At 45.4% G+C, this 15,943-nt stretch overlaps 2 protein-coding genes across 2 annotated transcripts; both read left to right on the top strand.

The window, feature by feature from the left end:
* The first annotated feature begins 7,421 nt into the window (after nt 1-7,421).
* Nucleotides 7,422-8,694, top strand: F4822DRAFT_403933 (uncharacterized protein). The gene is made up of 2 exons (XM_051458154.1): nt 7,422-8,576; nt 8,634-8,694. Exon 1 carries the CDS (start codon nt 7,774-7,776, stop codon nt 8,164-8,166), a length of 393 nt encoding a protein of 130 aa, XP_051314567.1. The 5' UTR covers nt 7,422-7,773; the 3' UTR covers nt 8,167-8,576; nt 8,634-8,694.
* Nucleotides 8,695-10,603: 1,909 nt separating this feature from the next.
* F4822DRAFT_258064 (uncharacterized protein) lies at nt 10,604-11,299 on the top strand. Its single transcript, XM_051454530.1, has one exon. It carries the CDS (start codon nt 10,737-10,739, stop codon nt 11,217-11,219), a length of 483 nt encoding a protein of 160 aa, XP_051314566.1. The 5' UTR covers nt 10,604-10,736; the 3' UTR covers nt 11,220-11,299.
* The last annotated feature ends 4,644 nt before the right edge of the window (nt 11,300-15,943 follow it).

The following is a 15,943-nucleotide window of genomic DNA, read 5'->3' as shown; positions in this document are numbered from 1 at the left end:
TGATCAACCATACAGCCAAATTGCTTACACTCATGGATAGTTAGGATAGTGTATGCAAAACACACCGCTGAAGCGGTTCAGCCGTCGCTACTCTGGGAGGTTCCGTCCAGAATTCAAAGTAGACCCTTGCGAATGTACGATTTAAGTACGAAAGTGCGAGACTGATTGTCATAAGCAGCGTCTGAGCGCTGTCGTGAACCAGGTTACTCCAAACCACACAAGGGACAACACTAGACGAAGAGGCTCTCCCCTGACTTATATAAAACTTCAAATATATCTGAAAGGTCCCCATAGCCACGTGTTACATCTATCAACTGAAATAGTTAACGATGATCATCATTGAAATATGACAGACCACGGAGCCCATGTTGTTGAATAGATGTTGAACGGCATTTCCCGCCTGCCGCACTGCTTGATTACTTAATATGAGAGTCGCTTATAGAAAACCTCGTACCTGGTCTCGGATAGCGAAAGCAGCTAAGCGAGAAAATACGCACTAAATATTTCCCCTGTCACTTAATCTTCAGAACCCCAAGATCTATTGTCCGAAAGGTCGTAAAAAATTAACAAAATAGGAGGCCCTAATTTTTTAAGATCTACGACTTGGTTAGTCTCTGGTCCGTGCTTATTTTTGATGAATATCAAAATGCTATGGAGAGCATGTCGATAACCTGGGGTCCAGACAGGGGTGAGGATGATATGTGACATCGTTACAATAGCTTGAGCGGTAGCACAAACGGCGTTCTGCTTACTTGGGCAAGGTCCCGATGCAAAATACTAGGATGCATTCCTGGTCATGAATAACGCTAAGAAATGGGAAAGGGGAGAATGAAAGGAGAAAAAAAAAAATCTGGGGTCGAAAAATTCCGCCATTTCTTTTTTTCGTTGAGGTCTACTGCTAGCATCTACTTGCGCAATTTCAGGCTTCAATGACATTTGTGTTACGAATATATGATGGAGTCTGATGAAAGGGCTAGTTTCTAAATAGCCGGATAAGAACAATCTCGATTGTCATACCTCATCTATGTCTAAGTCGTGATCTCACTTCGGAAACGGGTAAGGCAAGGAGATGGAGATAAGTGCCAAATGATCTACAGAGCATTTCTGACATTAATAATTCATCATAAGTTACATGTTTGTATATACCATGCCTTGTCCTTAACATAGTCGGTATCTTCCGGGATCTTGAGATAGCAAACACCGAGCACTAGTAAAAGGACATAGGGCACGTGTTAGTATTGTTTATGCTGCTATCAGTAAATATTGAAGCCGTCGTCAATAGTCTCGTCTCCTAAAAAGTTACGAATTTGCTAGTCTTAGATTTTTTACATCATATTAACATCATCTTAACATCATATCGCGCCGACTACGATCACGACAGAGAGGTAGCTCAGCCACCTAGCTAGATAGCCTCGGTGATTACATATTTTCGCAATTCGGATGCTCGGAGCTCCCTATCAAAACGCAAGGGATAATTACCACGAAAACCATGCATAGCATGTCATCAAAGCCGAGACGTCCGGCACTGCTGGGAATGCATTCTCGCGTGGCTTATGGTGCAATATACGATGCTTCAGGGGGCGTCGACAACATGGGTAAAAGGGGGTCCAAAGCGACATTGACTGGCATTCGAAGACATTAGTATGGAATCGTCGAAACATTCTTCTTCATTGCACTATGGCCGTGCCGCGCGGCGCAGGTTGATGCTCATGTGACCTACATTGCCTGCCGGTAAGCTGCGTAATCACACCTCGCCCAAGAAACGTCATCGAAATCCTCCGCTATCAGTCTTGTCTTAAGTGATATGAGCAATTTTACCTGCAAGGCACCGAAAGCGGGTTTTGCATAGCCCTACGAACTCTTATCCAAAATCTCACCTACCCAAAAAGTAGAATGCTAGATTCAAAAAGTCGGGGCCGGCTTCGGTTGCATGGCTGAACGGGATAAGCTTGTACTAAACACATGAACTCCAGGTGTTCTCTGACTTGTCGGTTCCTGCATTTGCAAGACCCAGACTCGAAAATGGCGGGTGAGATGATAGTCCACCCAAAATTTTTGTGGTATATTCATCGGGTTAAGCAGCCAAAAATGGCCAAGACCAATCCCTAATAGGACTACGATATCTGACTTCTTGGCTTATGGAACGAACTGTTTTCCCTTGTCGCCCAAGGGCTAGGCTAGATCATCAGGATAGTAAGCAATTATAAATTCTAGCCCAAGCCAAACCTAGCTTCCAAGCAAGATAATTATCGCCCAAGATGGCATTCACGGTCTCGACGTCGCCATGAATTGGGTTTGCTTATCTGATTTTTCAAGATGCATCTTGCTACAGCAAGGGATCCGTTTGACCACGTTCGGGACGACCCTGACCGGCGCTATTGCCCTCACTAGGATTACCCTGATAGTGTTTCCAAGATCCAAGGTGAAAAAAGTTCATTCTAGCCTGGCTTGGCTTGGTATTGATTAGATGCGGACGAATTCCGCCCATAACCAATCGATCTGCCATGCGCTAACAAGCACTAACAACAACTCCAATCTCAAGTTCAGACTCAGCCCTGGCAGGCTATTACTAGGCCATGATCGGTATCGGTTTCGGGCTCTAGGACCCTAGGGGTTGGTAAAGATTGGTGGATGTGCGCTGAAAACTATCGCTGATGACCACTAGAAAATAATAGTAAGATCCAGCAGGTTGGGAAGCCAGATTCCCGAAAGCTGATACGAACTATAGACTCGGCGACCACGTTTTTCGTCCCTCCGTTCCCAATCGAGAGCTTCTTACGTGAGGATGATGATGGGACGACCACACCCTCAGCTCAATAAGAGCCGCAGCTTTTTCCTTTCTTGCGGTGAAGCTATCGGATATTAACGACTTAGATTGACAGATCCCAGCCCTGTGACCTATAATCCGACGCTGGTTGGTGTTTGGGGAATGCTGATAATATAACACAATAACACACAGTATGCTCGTCGTAACCTATCGCAAGGATGGGTTGGCTCGGTTTGATTTGCCTCTAGTCTGTTTTCGAGAAAGCGATACTATCAGCTCCAATCTTAAGAAAGACAATTGAGAGGCTAAAATATGAACCCCGTGGCACTGATGACGATCAACAAGATTGTCGAAAGTCCCTAATGTTAGGCCCTAACAACGCTTGGACTGTACGCTGTCCCTGATCTAAGGCTAGCGCGACGAGGATCGCTTAATATCCAATATGGAGATAGGTAAGGATATCCTATATTGTACACCTTGGGTCATTATCCCTATGGGGATAACGTCTTTTTCTTTGCCGTGTAACAGACCCATCAAGGTCCGCTAAAGCCGTGCACTCGCTGGCTCATCGCGTCCCGTCCCTTCGACTTATGCCTCCCTTAGGCTCGGATATCGAGACGTGCCGAAGGACCGTTATGCTGGGACTTCGCGCGAAGGGTCTCACTAAGCAAAGGAAAAGATAATAACCCGTTGGTCTAGGATCGTTTCATTACACGACGTTCGCAGCTAGGAATCTCGGAGGCAGACGGGCGTCCTTCTCTTTGCACACCTCCAAAAGAGGTTAAGGGCCTCACCATCGCACAATTTCCCAGCACTCAGGATCCGAATGACCATAGCTTCTTGGCTATGATGCTATTCTCGCTGTTTATTGGGTACCCTATAGGAAATCCACTTGTTCATGCACACGTTCTTTTCTGCCGAGTTCACCGAACATGGCATCTCGCTTACGAAAATGGAAATGTGACATATTATAAGTTGGGGGAAGGTAAGCCAATCAATGGGCGATAAGGCTCCGCATTCTTCTTCACAAGGGTGGAGGGTAGTCTCGGTATGAAATTGTATAAGAGGAGACTGACACAGCTGAACAACCGGATTGGGTCGGGTTTATTGGGCGCATTAGTAAAAAATCACAACAACGTCGAGTCCAAGGTATCCAAAGGCCTATGGAATATGACGAAACTTGCGCGTGGGGGTCAGGAAAAATAGATAGATAGGACTAAGAAAACTAGGAAGATGCCGGCTCATAATGTTGACATTTTCTACATTGAGCTATGGGCCGAGAGAGGGTTTGCTTCATGTTCCTGGCTCACCTCACTTCCGGACCCGTTTCGGCTCGATCTGTCTCGACGCCATGTCAGTTACCAACTTAGGTACCTTTCGGGGCGTCGTTGGCATTTCTCTGGTCGCGAGGGAGTTCGCATACATAAGTCATGTACGAGAGATGTGATAGGTAATAGGTATCTTCCGAACCCCTTCTTTTCTTCCCCACCTAACCCCCCTGGGCCCTGGGCATGCAGATGTAAAAAAGATGCAAAGATGCAATGAAATGGAGAGATTGGGGGATCACGGTGAATATTCGGAATAGATTGGACGATACCCACAGCTTCGCAAGCCACACTCCTTTCGTGTCTTTAGTCTCTTGTCTCCCTGCTTCCCTGTCCCTACAACAACAGTAACAGCGTCGCAGTCAGCCGCGTGCTACACTGCTGTGTCAGCATCCAAGACAAGCAAGCCCGCAAGCCCACCCTTTCTATTTGCAAATGACCTAGCTCCACGGGTTACCTACCAGATAGAACGGGGCCTGCTTCTGCACATGTGCATTGAATGTGACCCTAGCCAACCGCCGAGCATCCTGCAGTGAGGTAGGAGAAAAAGGGAGCTAGGTCCCAGCAGATTGAGTAGCTAATAAACTAAAGCTGCGCCCAACTGCATACATCGTATGGTTTTTCATATTGCGCAATGAGCTGGGCGTTTGATAACGATAGCCTACAGTCTTGATTGACATTGGCACAATTAGGGCTTATTTACTACTTACACACTTGCCTCACCTTGGTAGACCTAGGGCCAAATACGTTCAGAGAATGCCTGACGATCATTAATCAGGGACCAAAAAGGTCGTAATCGCTTAAAAAAGTACACATCCAAGCAAAATTCCCCTCTGAGTCCGAGCTTGGCATACCTGAAAGGAATAGCGCAAATAGACTGAATGACGACCGTCGTTCGTAGAGCGGTTATGAATGGGGACTTTGCTCTTGTCCGTCTAGCGTGCACTGCCTGCCGAGATAAATACAGATCTAGATGGATACTCTTAATGTGACCATATCGCGAGCAGACGCTCCACCCACACTCGTGTCTCCATTCTATCCATCTATCCTATCTATTATGTACCCACCTACTCTTCAGTAGTTTCAGATATTCCGCATGCTCTGGACGCATGCCTTTTCATATCAGAGAGATAGGCACCCGGATGCAAGACAAACACATCCCACGCGGACCCTCCTTTCGAGTCCTGCTTGATCTTTACGATTTTACCCGCCGAAAGCTAGGGTGAACACGGCGACGGCACGGGAAAGTGACGAGACAGCCGGAGGGATGTGTGTGTACTTGTTCGAGTAACCCGTGTTGCTGTTGTTGCGTCGGCGATGCAGCTATCTGCTCATAAGGTGACAATAAACATTTATATAGTATCATTAGAGTGCCCTGCTGCGCAGGGTCGCGCACATGTAGATTGAGTAGATTGGAACAAATTACCTGCCCATGACGATATCTCGCGACATTTAGCGGAAACGTCGTCTCATGCGGGTTTATTGTTAGGAATTGCCAATTGCCATAGAAATCCTACCAGTAGAATGTTGTCCCTATGAATGGCCGCGCTAGGGACCACGTTTCTTGAGGATTCCGACTTTCTTACCCACGATGACCTTATTGTGGTCCCTTAGTTCTAGCGCTCCCCAGGTTCGTTGAAAATCAAGATGCCGCAAGCTACGGTTGTCGGTCGTGATATCGGCACACCCCTTAGACGTCGAATAGTGTTTTAAGTGCGGAATATGTACGGGGTAGCACGAAATAGTCGTTGAGGATTGTTTAGATGAGACGATATGCCCAGCGCTTTTCCTACACTAGTATTGTCGCCCGCTACGCTAGATCGACAAGGTCCCAATAGCGCCAGACGAGGTTGTATTTTCATAGTGCTCGCCAGCCTGGTCCTATATCCTAATGATTATGCGGTCCCTAGAAAAGCTTGGTATTTGTCGGCCGAGTGGAGATCTAGCGTGCTTTATAAGGGGAGACTAACATGGCAGACCTGCAGATTTCAGGGTCCTGAGTAAATGAAAAGGCCCAAGATTGGCCTGTTGAATTCCGTCGATAACATCAATGGCCCCCTTCTACTGGGTGCGCCGAAGTATGCAGACTCTAGTCTCGTCCAAAGGCAAATGGCATTAAAGCAGGGCAGGTCTGGTACGCTATCAAGTGGCGATCCCAGAGTCGGCAAGGAAAAAAAGAAGAGCCCTGGAGGGGATGGTGTGGCTCGTCCACACACCCATTTCTGCAGCTTCCAAACCGACAGCTAACGACTGAAGGGTGGCTGTCTATTGGAACCATTTGGACCAAATTGCTTGATGTTACTACGAGAACCTGCAGGAGATTCCCCCGCCTTTCGACGCAGGTCGAATCGGTTTGGGCCTAGCGTCATGTTTCTTGGCTGCCACAAGAACAACTTTTTGCGTACTAGATGTAGATCGACCATCCTAGACCACTGCGGTTACTGCCAGTCAAGCCAGTCAAACTCAACTCCAACCCTCTTGTCCTCATTCGGACCACTTGGTCTCGGATTGACATGGCGAAGAGGAAAGACCGAGAAGGCTGGCGTTTTGGATCTGCGTGATAGGCATCTTGCGAGGCGAGGCTCTAAGCTGTGAATAGATAGCGTAAGATAAAAAAAAGTTTAGTTCGTCAGTACATAGTCGTCGTCTTCGTCTTCGCTTTTGTTCTTTTCTTGCTGGTTCCTCCAATTCGGTCTAGTCCACGCCCAAGGATGAGACTCGGCAAACGCTAGATCATTCCTTCAAGAGACTATGCTGCCACCTGAAAGATCTACCGTAACCCCGAGGTGTCCGTAGGTAGTATTTCAGCAGCGATATTGCAAATAGAGTAGACCTCGAGGGCTAAAGGAAAATGGTACAGTACGAAGGGCTGACGACATGAGCATGGTGCAGCTCGTTGCTACCAGCATCCTACTAATAGTGTAGAGCATGGGGGGGAGTATAGAAATATGGGAAGTATGGAGGTGTCAGCTGCTGTCCTAATTGGACTACTAGCAGGTGGGCGAAGGCTAACTGAGCATTCGAGTCTTGTTTGGGCAACCCGTGATGGTGATGATAACGAAGGGGTCCCCCCATTACAGTCTTTCCCCGTGATTCATCGGATGGGTCGGAAAATGACTGGTAGATTGGTCGGCCGATGTAAGGTACCGGCCGTAGTGGATGTGGTTGGCGACATCCATGAAATGAAATGACCTTATCCTGGGGGTTTTCCCGCTCTTAGTAGAACTAGTGTTGCTGTAGTAGTAGTAAAGGTCTTGGGAATGAGTACGATGATGTCAGAAGCCGCGATTCTGTTTACGAATAATGGCTTTCTTTTCTTCGTTCCTTTTTTTCCCATGCTTGTTATCTGATTTTCACTTACTTTTTTTTTTCTTTAACGAGTCTTAGGGAATCGCGGGTGTCGATAAAGGTACCGGGCGAAGATAGGATACACACTCGTGTGTCTCTGCTGTAGGTATCATCCATGAGCGGCATTTCCCATGAACCACCACAATAATGCTGGCAGGAAATGGTAAGGACCAAAAGGGGGGGTAGCCACACAGGTCAACAAGTATAGCAGTGGCTTCGTGGGGAGTAGAGGAAGATGATTGGAATATGGCTCGAGAGGTGGTAATTTCGATGGCACCTTAGGCGGTTTTCATAAATTGCCATCCTGTCTGGAAGTATATACGAACCAATGAGATGGGTAGGATGAAGGAGTCGTCCGCAGAACATATGCAAGACCTGCAGAGACAATGTGGGCGGGTTCAGGTGGTCGGTCGTAATGTATGTAATTGTATAAGTGCGTATGTATGGTTGTATGGTTTATGTAGGTATGGTATGGTAGGCTTCGACCACCATCTCACAATAATGCGGCCCATCTCATACCATGCTTTGATGTTATCTCATACGTCGACAATATACATATATATGTACTATAGCTCGCAGATGTATAGTATGCTATGTATAGTAGGAGGGAGGTATATCCTGTGTGGCCACTTAAAGTTGTGGATTCAACATTTTAGATTTTCCTGTGGCTTTTCCCGTCGCACTACCAAAGTACTTTGTGCAACACTGAATATCATTATGGTTTGATTATCGTGCGAAGGTTGGCTGTTTCCCCGCAAAACACGAATTGACTGGGAAATAGCAACCTTTTTTTTCTTCTCCCTCTCTTTCTCTTGTACTTCGGTACCTATGTAGATTCTGCTTCTTTCTCTTTTTACGCTTGGATTGCAACGTCGTCGCCCTGCATCTTGAAGATACTTGTAAAATTCGATGCAATCCACTTTTTTTTTCCTATTCCATTCCATCTTTCCATCTTCCTATCATCCCATCGTCCCTTAGGTTCTCTTTTGCCTAGTTGCGCAACGCGTAGGCTTGATGAAATGATAGTCATCGTGCAACCATCCTCGCATATACTGTACATCCACATCTTATGTAGAGGGCCTACATACCCTTACGTATACCTCGTCCTTGCGATTTAGGCGTCTCAGCGTCTGAGCCTGTTAAAGTTGTCAGCCTATCTGTGCAAATCTATCTGCCTGTCTGGGTCGCCCAACCAGAAACCCGCCGATGGAGGCTGCCACCTACGAAGGAAGCGCAATTTTTTCTTCTTCTGTTGTTACCATTGAGTAATTCCGGTCGGCCATTACGCAGTCGCTAATTAATTGACGATCGTACATTCGCGATGTGGCAACCGTGGGTAAAGGTGTTGAGAAACGCCCCCACGGGTTCCACTCCATCTCTGACTCCGTCTCCGTCTCGCGGCTTGTCTGGTTTGGATTATCTATTACTACTACCACCTACGTATGTATGTAAGTATTGGGTATATTATATCCTACCTTGGTAGTGTTTTGCTGTATAATAGTCCAAGAGCGAGGTTCCTATGCAAGTCGCAGAAAACGGGTAGTGATAGGCCGCAATATGCCAAAATAAGATGAAGTAATTGTTCGCCAACCAGAGAATAAGAATAATACCAACCAGTGCATGGGCATTGAACTAGACTAAACATAACTTCAATATATGCCCGAGCAGCGAATGAGAAGACGAGTTTCGACTACAGGTTATGTTGCATACTTGCTGCAAATCATGCCAGCAAAAAGAATAGCATGCGTGGGTGGCACCTTAGATAGAGAGTACGCGTAGCCATAGTTGTCGAAAATGCTCCTATTCGAGCCCATCGTAAATATATTTCCTAACAAATCGCTTAACGCACTTTGGTTAATCTATTTTATCTACCTATAGATAGAGATATTAGCCCACGATGAGAATTTTTTTTTTCTTCTTGTAAGGCAGCAAGGCAGAAGGCAAAAAGGAAGGATTAGGTTGAACTGGTTTGATAGGCAAGGCATTTCGAGCATTTGCCTATCTGGCCCATTGAATACCTAGGTACCCAGTATGTAAAATGTAATAAAAATGTATATTTCATGGATATCTAGGGATATCAAGGATATGTTCATTTGCCTTCTATAGAGTGCCCTACATATTCATCCATAATTCGGAACTCGCCAGACATCTGCTAATAATGAATGATCAGTTACGGAGCCATCAGGGTCACAAATTGAGGGTGTAATGAGCAATGTGAGAGAGTACATAGGTACCTAGGTACAGAGTAATGGGCGGAATAGGTAGGCTGGTGGGGAGGGAGACTGAGAGAGGGGTCCCTTGAAAAGGAAAGGGGGTGTATTGTATAAAAAAAAATAAAATGGAGAAGTAGAAAAAAAGATCACACGCCCCTCCCCACCACACCCTCTCTCTATCAGTGCTCTCTGTCGCCCATAATTCTAATGCTCGCCCCCCTGAAATCTCTCCCTACACACCCAAGCAGCAGCAGAAAATTTTCTACTATAGTGCGTAGTAGGGGAAATCGTCAGAGGAGGCCCTTGCACGGTACCTTGGTACCTGGCTGTCGAACCCTCCAGTCGTGATCAGCAGCAGGTTTAGCGCTAACTCTAACACGGCCTAGCCCGTATGCGAATTTCTGCAAGGACAGGGGCCCGCTAGACTGAAGGTAGGGGTGGTAGGGGTGGGTGGACTGTAGTAGTGTAGAGTTGCAAAATGGCTCCACCGAGCTAATGCCCTTGTTCTTCTTGTCTGTCTAATTGTGGATCCCTTTTGTCTTTGCTGATCGAAACGCTCGCTGATGTGACTGACCATTTCGATGCACCATTCCCAACTTTTGTACCAAAGTACCTTCATCCTGGCTCTGGCTGTGTAAGCTGGATTCATACAAATGAACATCGTCTCCTCCAAACTATTTCCATCGAGCCTCTTGCTAGCTACTGTAATCTTCGACAACAACTCTCATTCAACCTTTTTGACTATTCTTGCTCTGCTATTGCGTGCTCCATTGCAACACTACAGCAGAACATGATACAATCTTCGACTGACTTGTAACAATATATACCTCCGAGACGGCACCTCACTTCTCTTGTCACCACTTCGTCGTGAACAACCCACCCAGCTAGCTTCACCTCGACCTCTCCGCCTTGGATATGTTCAATAGTCTTGTGTAAAATTTAAGACAAACTTGAGCAGGCTTCTCTTGCTATCGCCTTTCGCCTTTTCACTCTTACAACAACGAATCGTCCTCGATCGAACTAGACCAACTGGTCGTCACATACAATCGTATACCACATACAACACATACACCCACAGTTACCATGTCTGCCGATCTATCTTGGGAACCCGAATTCTGCCTTGCCTGCGACAGACAAACAGACGGCGCTACCTACTGCTCTGAATCATGCAGGCTATCTGATTTCGAGAAGACCTCGTCCACAACGAGCACACCAGCCGGTACCCCAGGCGTTGCTGCTCCATGCTCATACTGGCCTACCTCGAGGCAACAATCCAAGTTCTACCTGCCTCCCGCCTACGACTTCAGCAATGCTCAACCATATGGCTCAACACCTCTACCGCAATCGTACCTGTCCCAACGTTCAGAATCGTCCTCGTCCTCTTCCAACTCGACCCGGGTACTCACACCGTCGAGCTCCCACAGCAGCCTCTGCTCCCTCCGAAGCACCTCTTCCGCAGGCAGCGAAGGCACGCAACTTTCTGATAAGGCTAAGAAGCAATTGAGGGACTACGCCAGCTCGTTCGAGCACGCCCGCCTCCAACAACAACGACGACGATCCTACTAAGCGATAGGCCAAGCGAACGGACGTCGTTTCTACTTTTCATGAACGATCAGCACTCCACTTGTTATACCAATTAAATACGTATCAATCGATTCAACGCAACTATTACACGACTCATTCCTTCTTTTCTATTTTATTTTCTCTTTGATCAGAACGACTACGCATGAATTACCACCACTACCACCACACACTTCTACTACTACCTCATTTGTCACTATGTTACTTTGTTGTACAAGAGCATCTTTCGGAGCACAGCATCATAAAAAAGTTTGGGTCATTTCGGGATTCTATTGTCGACTTCCTTCTAGCCGCGGGCGTACGATTGGGGGCTACCGGTATAGGCACGGACACTGTTGTACTACGATACAATATTGAGATATCACTTGATTTTCTATTTGCATGGGGCACATCGCTGCCAGGATCGGGGTTTATTGGGCACAGGGACTTTACAGAGCACGTCAGTTAGAGAATTGTACTGGCTCAGACGTATGTTTTGGGAGTCATCCCTCCTTATGGACGAAGGCGTTAGAACAGTTGGTAAAGGAGCCGTGAGATGGGAATTAACCCAGAAACACGGGCTCATCCGCGTACAGCGTGGATTGATGGGACTTGATACATGTTAGGCATCTAGGACTAGCTTAGGTTGCCTCTCCCTTGCGGCATTGCACCATTGATGCATGATCCCATAGGGAGGCTTCATTCACAAGAAGAATTGAAAAAACAGTTCAAGCCCCTCATACGAAAAGCGATCCTCTTTCATTTGAATTGCATATTATCGGTGATCAGCTTGAGATGATTTTAACTTAGAGTCCCTGGTATTCGGAGACTTTCATCTATTGACCTTCCTGATGAGGGAATCTTGGATCGTATCCCCAGACGGGAGTTTCCCTCCTATTCTGTGGAGAGGTCAGTCCAAAATAGCAGGTTGCAATAGTCAATTGATTATGTTTTTTTTTCTTGCTCTAAGTGGATCATTATTTTAGTTATTCAGGATGTGGATGCACAAATGTTACGAAGATTGAGGTTGAGGTGTTCGGTGGATCCTATTTGAGATGTGCCAGAGTTTTAGAAAATTTCACCATTTTTTCCCCAGATATGCTCAGACGTTGATCGTCAGGCTCAAATCGCATCGGCGCTGAAAAGATGCAACAGCTGATCGCCAAGCTCAGCACTTAGTCCCTTAGTGACGGGGTAGCGGAAGCGCTTAATACTCTTTTCGTTATGAATTGCATTAAACTACCTCTTTAGTACATCAACGGCGCGTCAGGAGATAAAAAAAAATTATACATTAATTATAAAATTTAGCTAGAGTAGACTAGCCTACATAGTATGTTGGTCATAGGTAAAACGTGTAATACTAAAAAATCATCTTACGTGGGGATTTGATTCGACTTCATTCCTCTGTATTAGGGATGGCCTCTCCTCATAGGACAACGCTATGATCAACATTGGCCCCCCTAGGACGTATGGAAACGCTCAACTTATTAGGGGGTGTTCGTATTGAGAGTCGATTCTTTACCTAAGTATGTAGTTTTACATAGCTGTGTAGTAGAGATATGCAAATGCAAGTACGTAACTACATACAACCACTTGCCTATCTCCTACTATATGATTATGCCGTGTCTCCTCTTAAGGGTGTATTGCCCAGAGAAAAATGGTACGAGGATTTCATACGAGATTATTAGAAACCCCCTATCAGCCACAGAAGGAGGATCTACTGTATGAGTACTTGATGGAGAGGCCGAAAGCGGATTCAAGAGATAGTTACATTCGCTACATGCACAGATATCCAGGGCCATGCCGTATCAATACTAACGAAAGGAGCCTATTCGCAGCAGGCTTCTTCAGGTCGCACGAGAGGATTTCGAACGTTAGGCTAGGGGTCTTGGACCGAGATCAGATCGGATCGAGCATCGAACATCGAGCATCGAGCATCGACTGTTGAGCACATTTATACAAAGTGAAGCCGTTGGACGTAGTTGAAAGTTTGTATATGGTCAATTACACGTACACTGAACTACTACCATATGTATGATCGAGGCACGGGGGAAAACACTGAAGAAAAGCAGCAAGAGGCTCTCGTTCTGGTCAATGTAACTCGGTGGCTCAGCGTTGGGACCAATTGTACCATTTCCCGAGTTGCGTCAACGAAACTCTTTTTTTCCCGCGCGAGACGCCGGGCGGACAATCGATCCAATGAGCATCTGCCGGTTGGCGTCAACTTAATCCTGCTCATATAAAATTCTAGAGCTACAGGTGCATACATAAATGTATCTACGATGTGCTTTATAGAGGCCAATTGCATACATAATATACTTAACCAGTTACTTACACGTAGCTTTCCCTTACCTGGTTATTATACTTCATGCTAACTTCAAAATGATACCTATGGCGGAGAAAACCTTATCTGTGTTTATGCTCAAGCTTTGGACGAGTTAAAAGTCAATCTCAGGAACGGATTTCTTAGTTATGCAAGGGGTTTGGTTCCTAAATCCCTACATAAAAGTTCCTAGGTAAGGAGCCGTGCAGCTGAATAAGCCTGGGCATGCTACCTAATTACATAAAATGTATAAATTTAGACACAGGCTTATTCGTTAAAACGTCATAAACCTGTTTTTACATATTACTAAAACTCAGCCGAGACGCAGCAACTTCCAAGATAAGTGGATTACAGAAATCTTGGAAGACTTTTTCCGTGTCTCGTAAAAACAACTAAGGAAGAGAGACACCGCAGCACCCGGCATACATATGCGCACAATACCTAGTACTTGGCTAGACAACACCTTTCCGGGTTTGTTTATGGTAATTTGATCGTTCAATGGTCATATCCATTGTTAGGTAATATTGTGCTTGGTCCCTTATGTTCCCATCGATGTAAGCGAAGATGAGGCGAGGCGAACAGTTACAATATCTCCAAAGCAGGCTGAAAACCGTGCAAATTTTTTTGTTGGGATGTTTTGTTCATTTTCCGGTCGCACGATGACAAAAAATCGAAAGATTGAAAATGCCACAGACGTTCCAGACCGAGTAATCTACTGATGACAAGACAAGCCAGCCTACCTCGGACTGTATACTGTACTGTATCCTATGCAGAATCGGACTGTCTTGCAAAGTTGTCTTTCCTATGCCGGGCGACTAACTTACGGGCGTGTCCCTATTCGACCTCGCTTCTTTCTATTTTATTTTTTTCAATGCGGTACGAAAGTATGATGGCATGTTTCAGGTCTGGGGGGAATTTGAAAATTTTTTCTTCAATCTCAGCCTCGATCATAGGTAGCAACCCACGGAGTAAGTCAACCAACCAACCAAGCAGCCAAGTAACCAACCTATTACCTAGCAAGAAGGAAAAAGTCCTTTTCCATAACACACACAGCATTGATCAAATCCATGCTTAGTCCGGTAAGATTGTACAATCGACCCCAGGTAATCAATTCCTATATTAACAGCAAATTTACGGAACAGTAATGTTATTAATATGTATAAGCCGTGCAGGATGCAATCCGAAGTTCTCTTGCGGCTAAGGCGGGGGATTACGCCCAGAGAATTATACAGAGCGGCTCATGAGGGTGAATTATACATAATTGATGGATACCTGTCTACTATGGATACTATCTGTCTATGAATTAGGAATTAGGTACAGTATTATTATTGATATGACGTCGGTGTTAGGAGCTTAGGAGCTGTGCAGCAGAAGCTAGAGTCTTTTCGTACGAATATTAATCTTCACCCGCCAACACGACATTTAATACAGTCTGGCAATTGGTTGACACATGTAGTTTATGCATCTTTAAGCTGCTTCCTTACTTACTACCTGCTGTTTGTTTCACCCTCGGCTTACGGGAACAACCATAAACACTATGCAGTGCGTGTTGATCAAATAATTAATTGGGAAGTCGAGAAGAGGGACGAGTATATTTCCCAAGTTTTCCTGATTCCTTCGTTAACACACCTCGTTACCAACTTTGTCTACGGACTATGTGCCGAGATGAGAAGGGTGACCCCCACAAGACATCTCATCAATATATGAACCAGGCAGATATAGTACGAGTCGAAGAAGAAAAAAAAAATTCTTACGTGGGATGAAAAACAAGGCGGGATATTGTTATCGTACCAAGGAACGATAATACAATCACGTACTGTACGTACAGTAAGTCATCATCGTGAGTCTTTTTTACTCCTATTGTTGTAACTTGCTAGGATACTTGGGTACATCTATCCCCAAATTAATAGATTGAGTGCTCCATTATCTGCCTACGTGTACTCACCTACCCAATTCGATAGAAGTGGTACCTTCTCGTCCCTTTCATTGGTTACGGCACTACATTCCGCCTATCATTCCACAAGGTACCCGGACAATTGTGATGTCCAATCCTAGTCGAAGAAGAGCAAGTTGTTTCCAAACATCAAGTTTCACCGTCTTCATGCTGACTTACAAGGTATTTTATTTTATTTCATTTTGCATTATGCCAATAGGCTATATGTATATTTATACCTAATCCACTATGAATCAGTACTATTGATGTTATGTATGTACGTTCATGTATGTGTTTACAATAGGTAAGTACGTTCCACGTAAGGTATTATGAGGCTTTCGCTAATAATAAAGCAAGAGACAAAGAGCAAGGGCTATGTACATGTATCCATAACATAACCTTCTCGGAATATTTCTTCTCCCTCTATAGATTAGTCTAATTCCGTACAACTATACACTAGCACGACTAATAACA

This window comes from Hypoxylon trugodes (genome assembly GCF_022578975.1).
Source record: "Hypoxylon trugodes strain CBS 135444 unplaced genomic scaffold F4822scaffold_5, whole genome shotgun sequence".
Classification (NCBI taxonomy): Eukaryota; Fungi; Ascomycota; class Sordariomycetes; order Xylariales; family Hypoxylaceae; genus Hypoxylon; species Hypoxylon trugodes.
The sequence above is the reverse complement of the archived record's forward strand: the minus strand, read 5'-3'. Positions and strand labels throughout refer to the sequence as shown.

What these genes read in the sequence shown, in the direction of transcription:
- F4822DRAFT_258064 (XM_051454530.1), top strand. Translation starts at nt 10,737, where the DNA reads ATGTCTGCCGATCTATCTTGGGAACCCGAATTCTGCCTTGCCTGCGAC.
- F4822DRAFT_403933 (XM_051458154.1), top strand. Translation starts at nt 7,774, where the DNA reads ATGGGTAGGATGAAGGAGTCGTCCGCAGAACATATGCAAGACCTGCAG.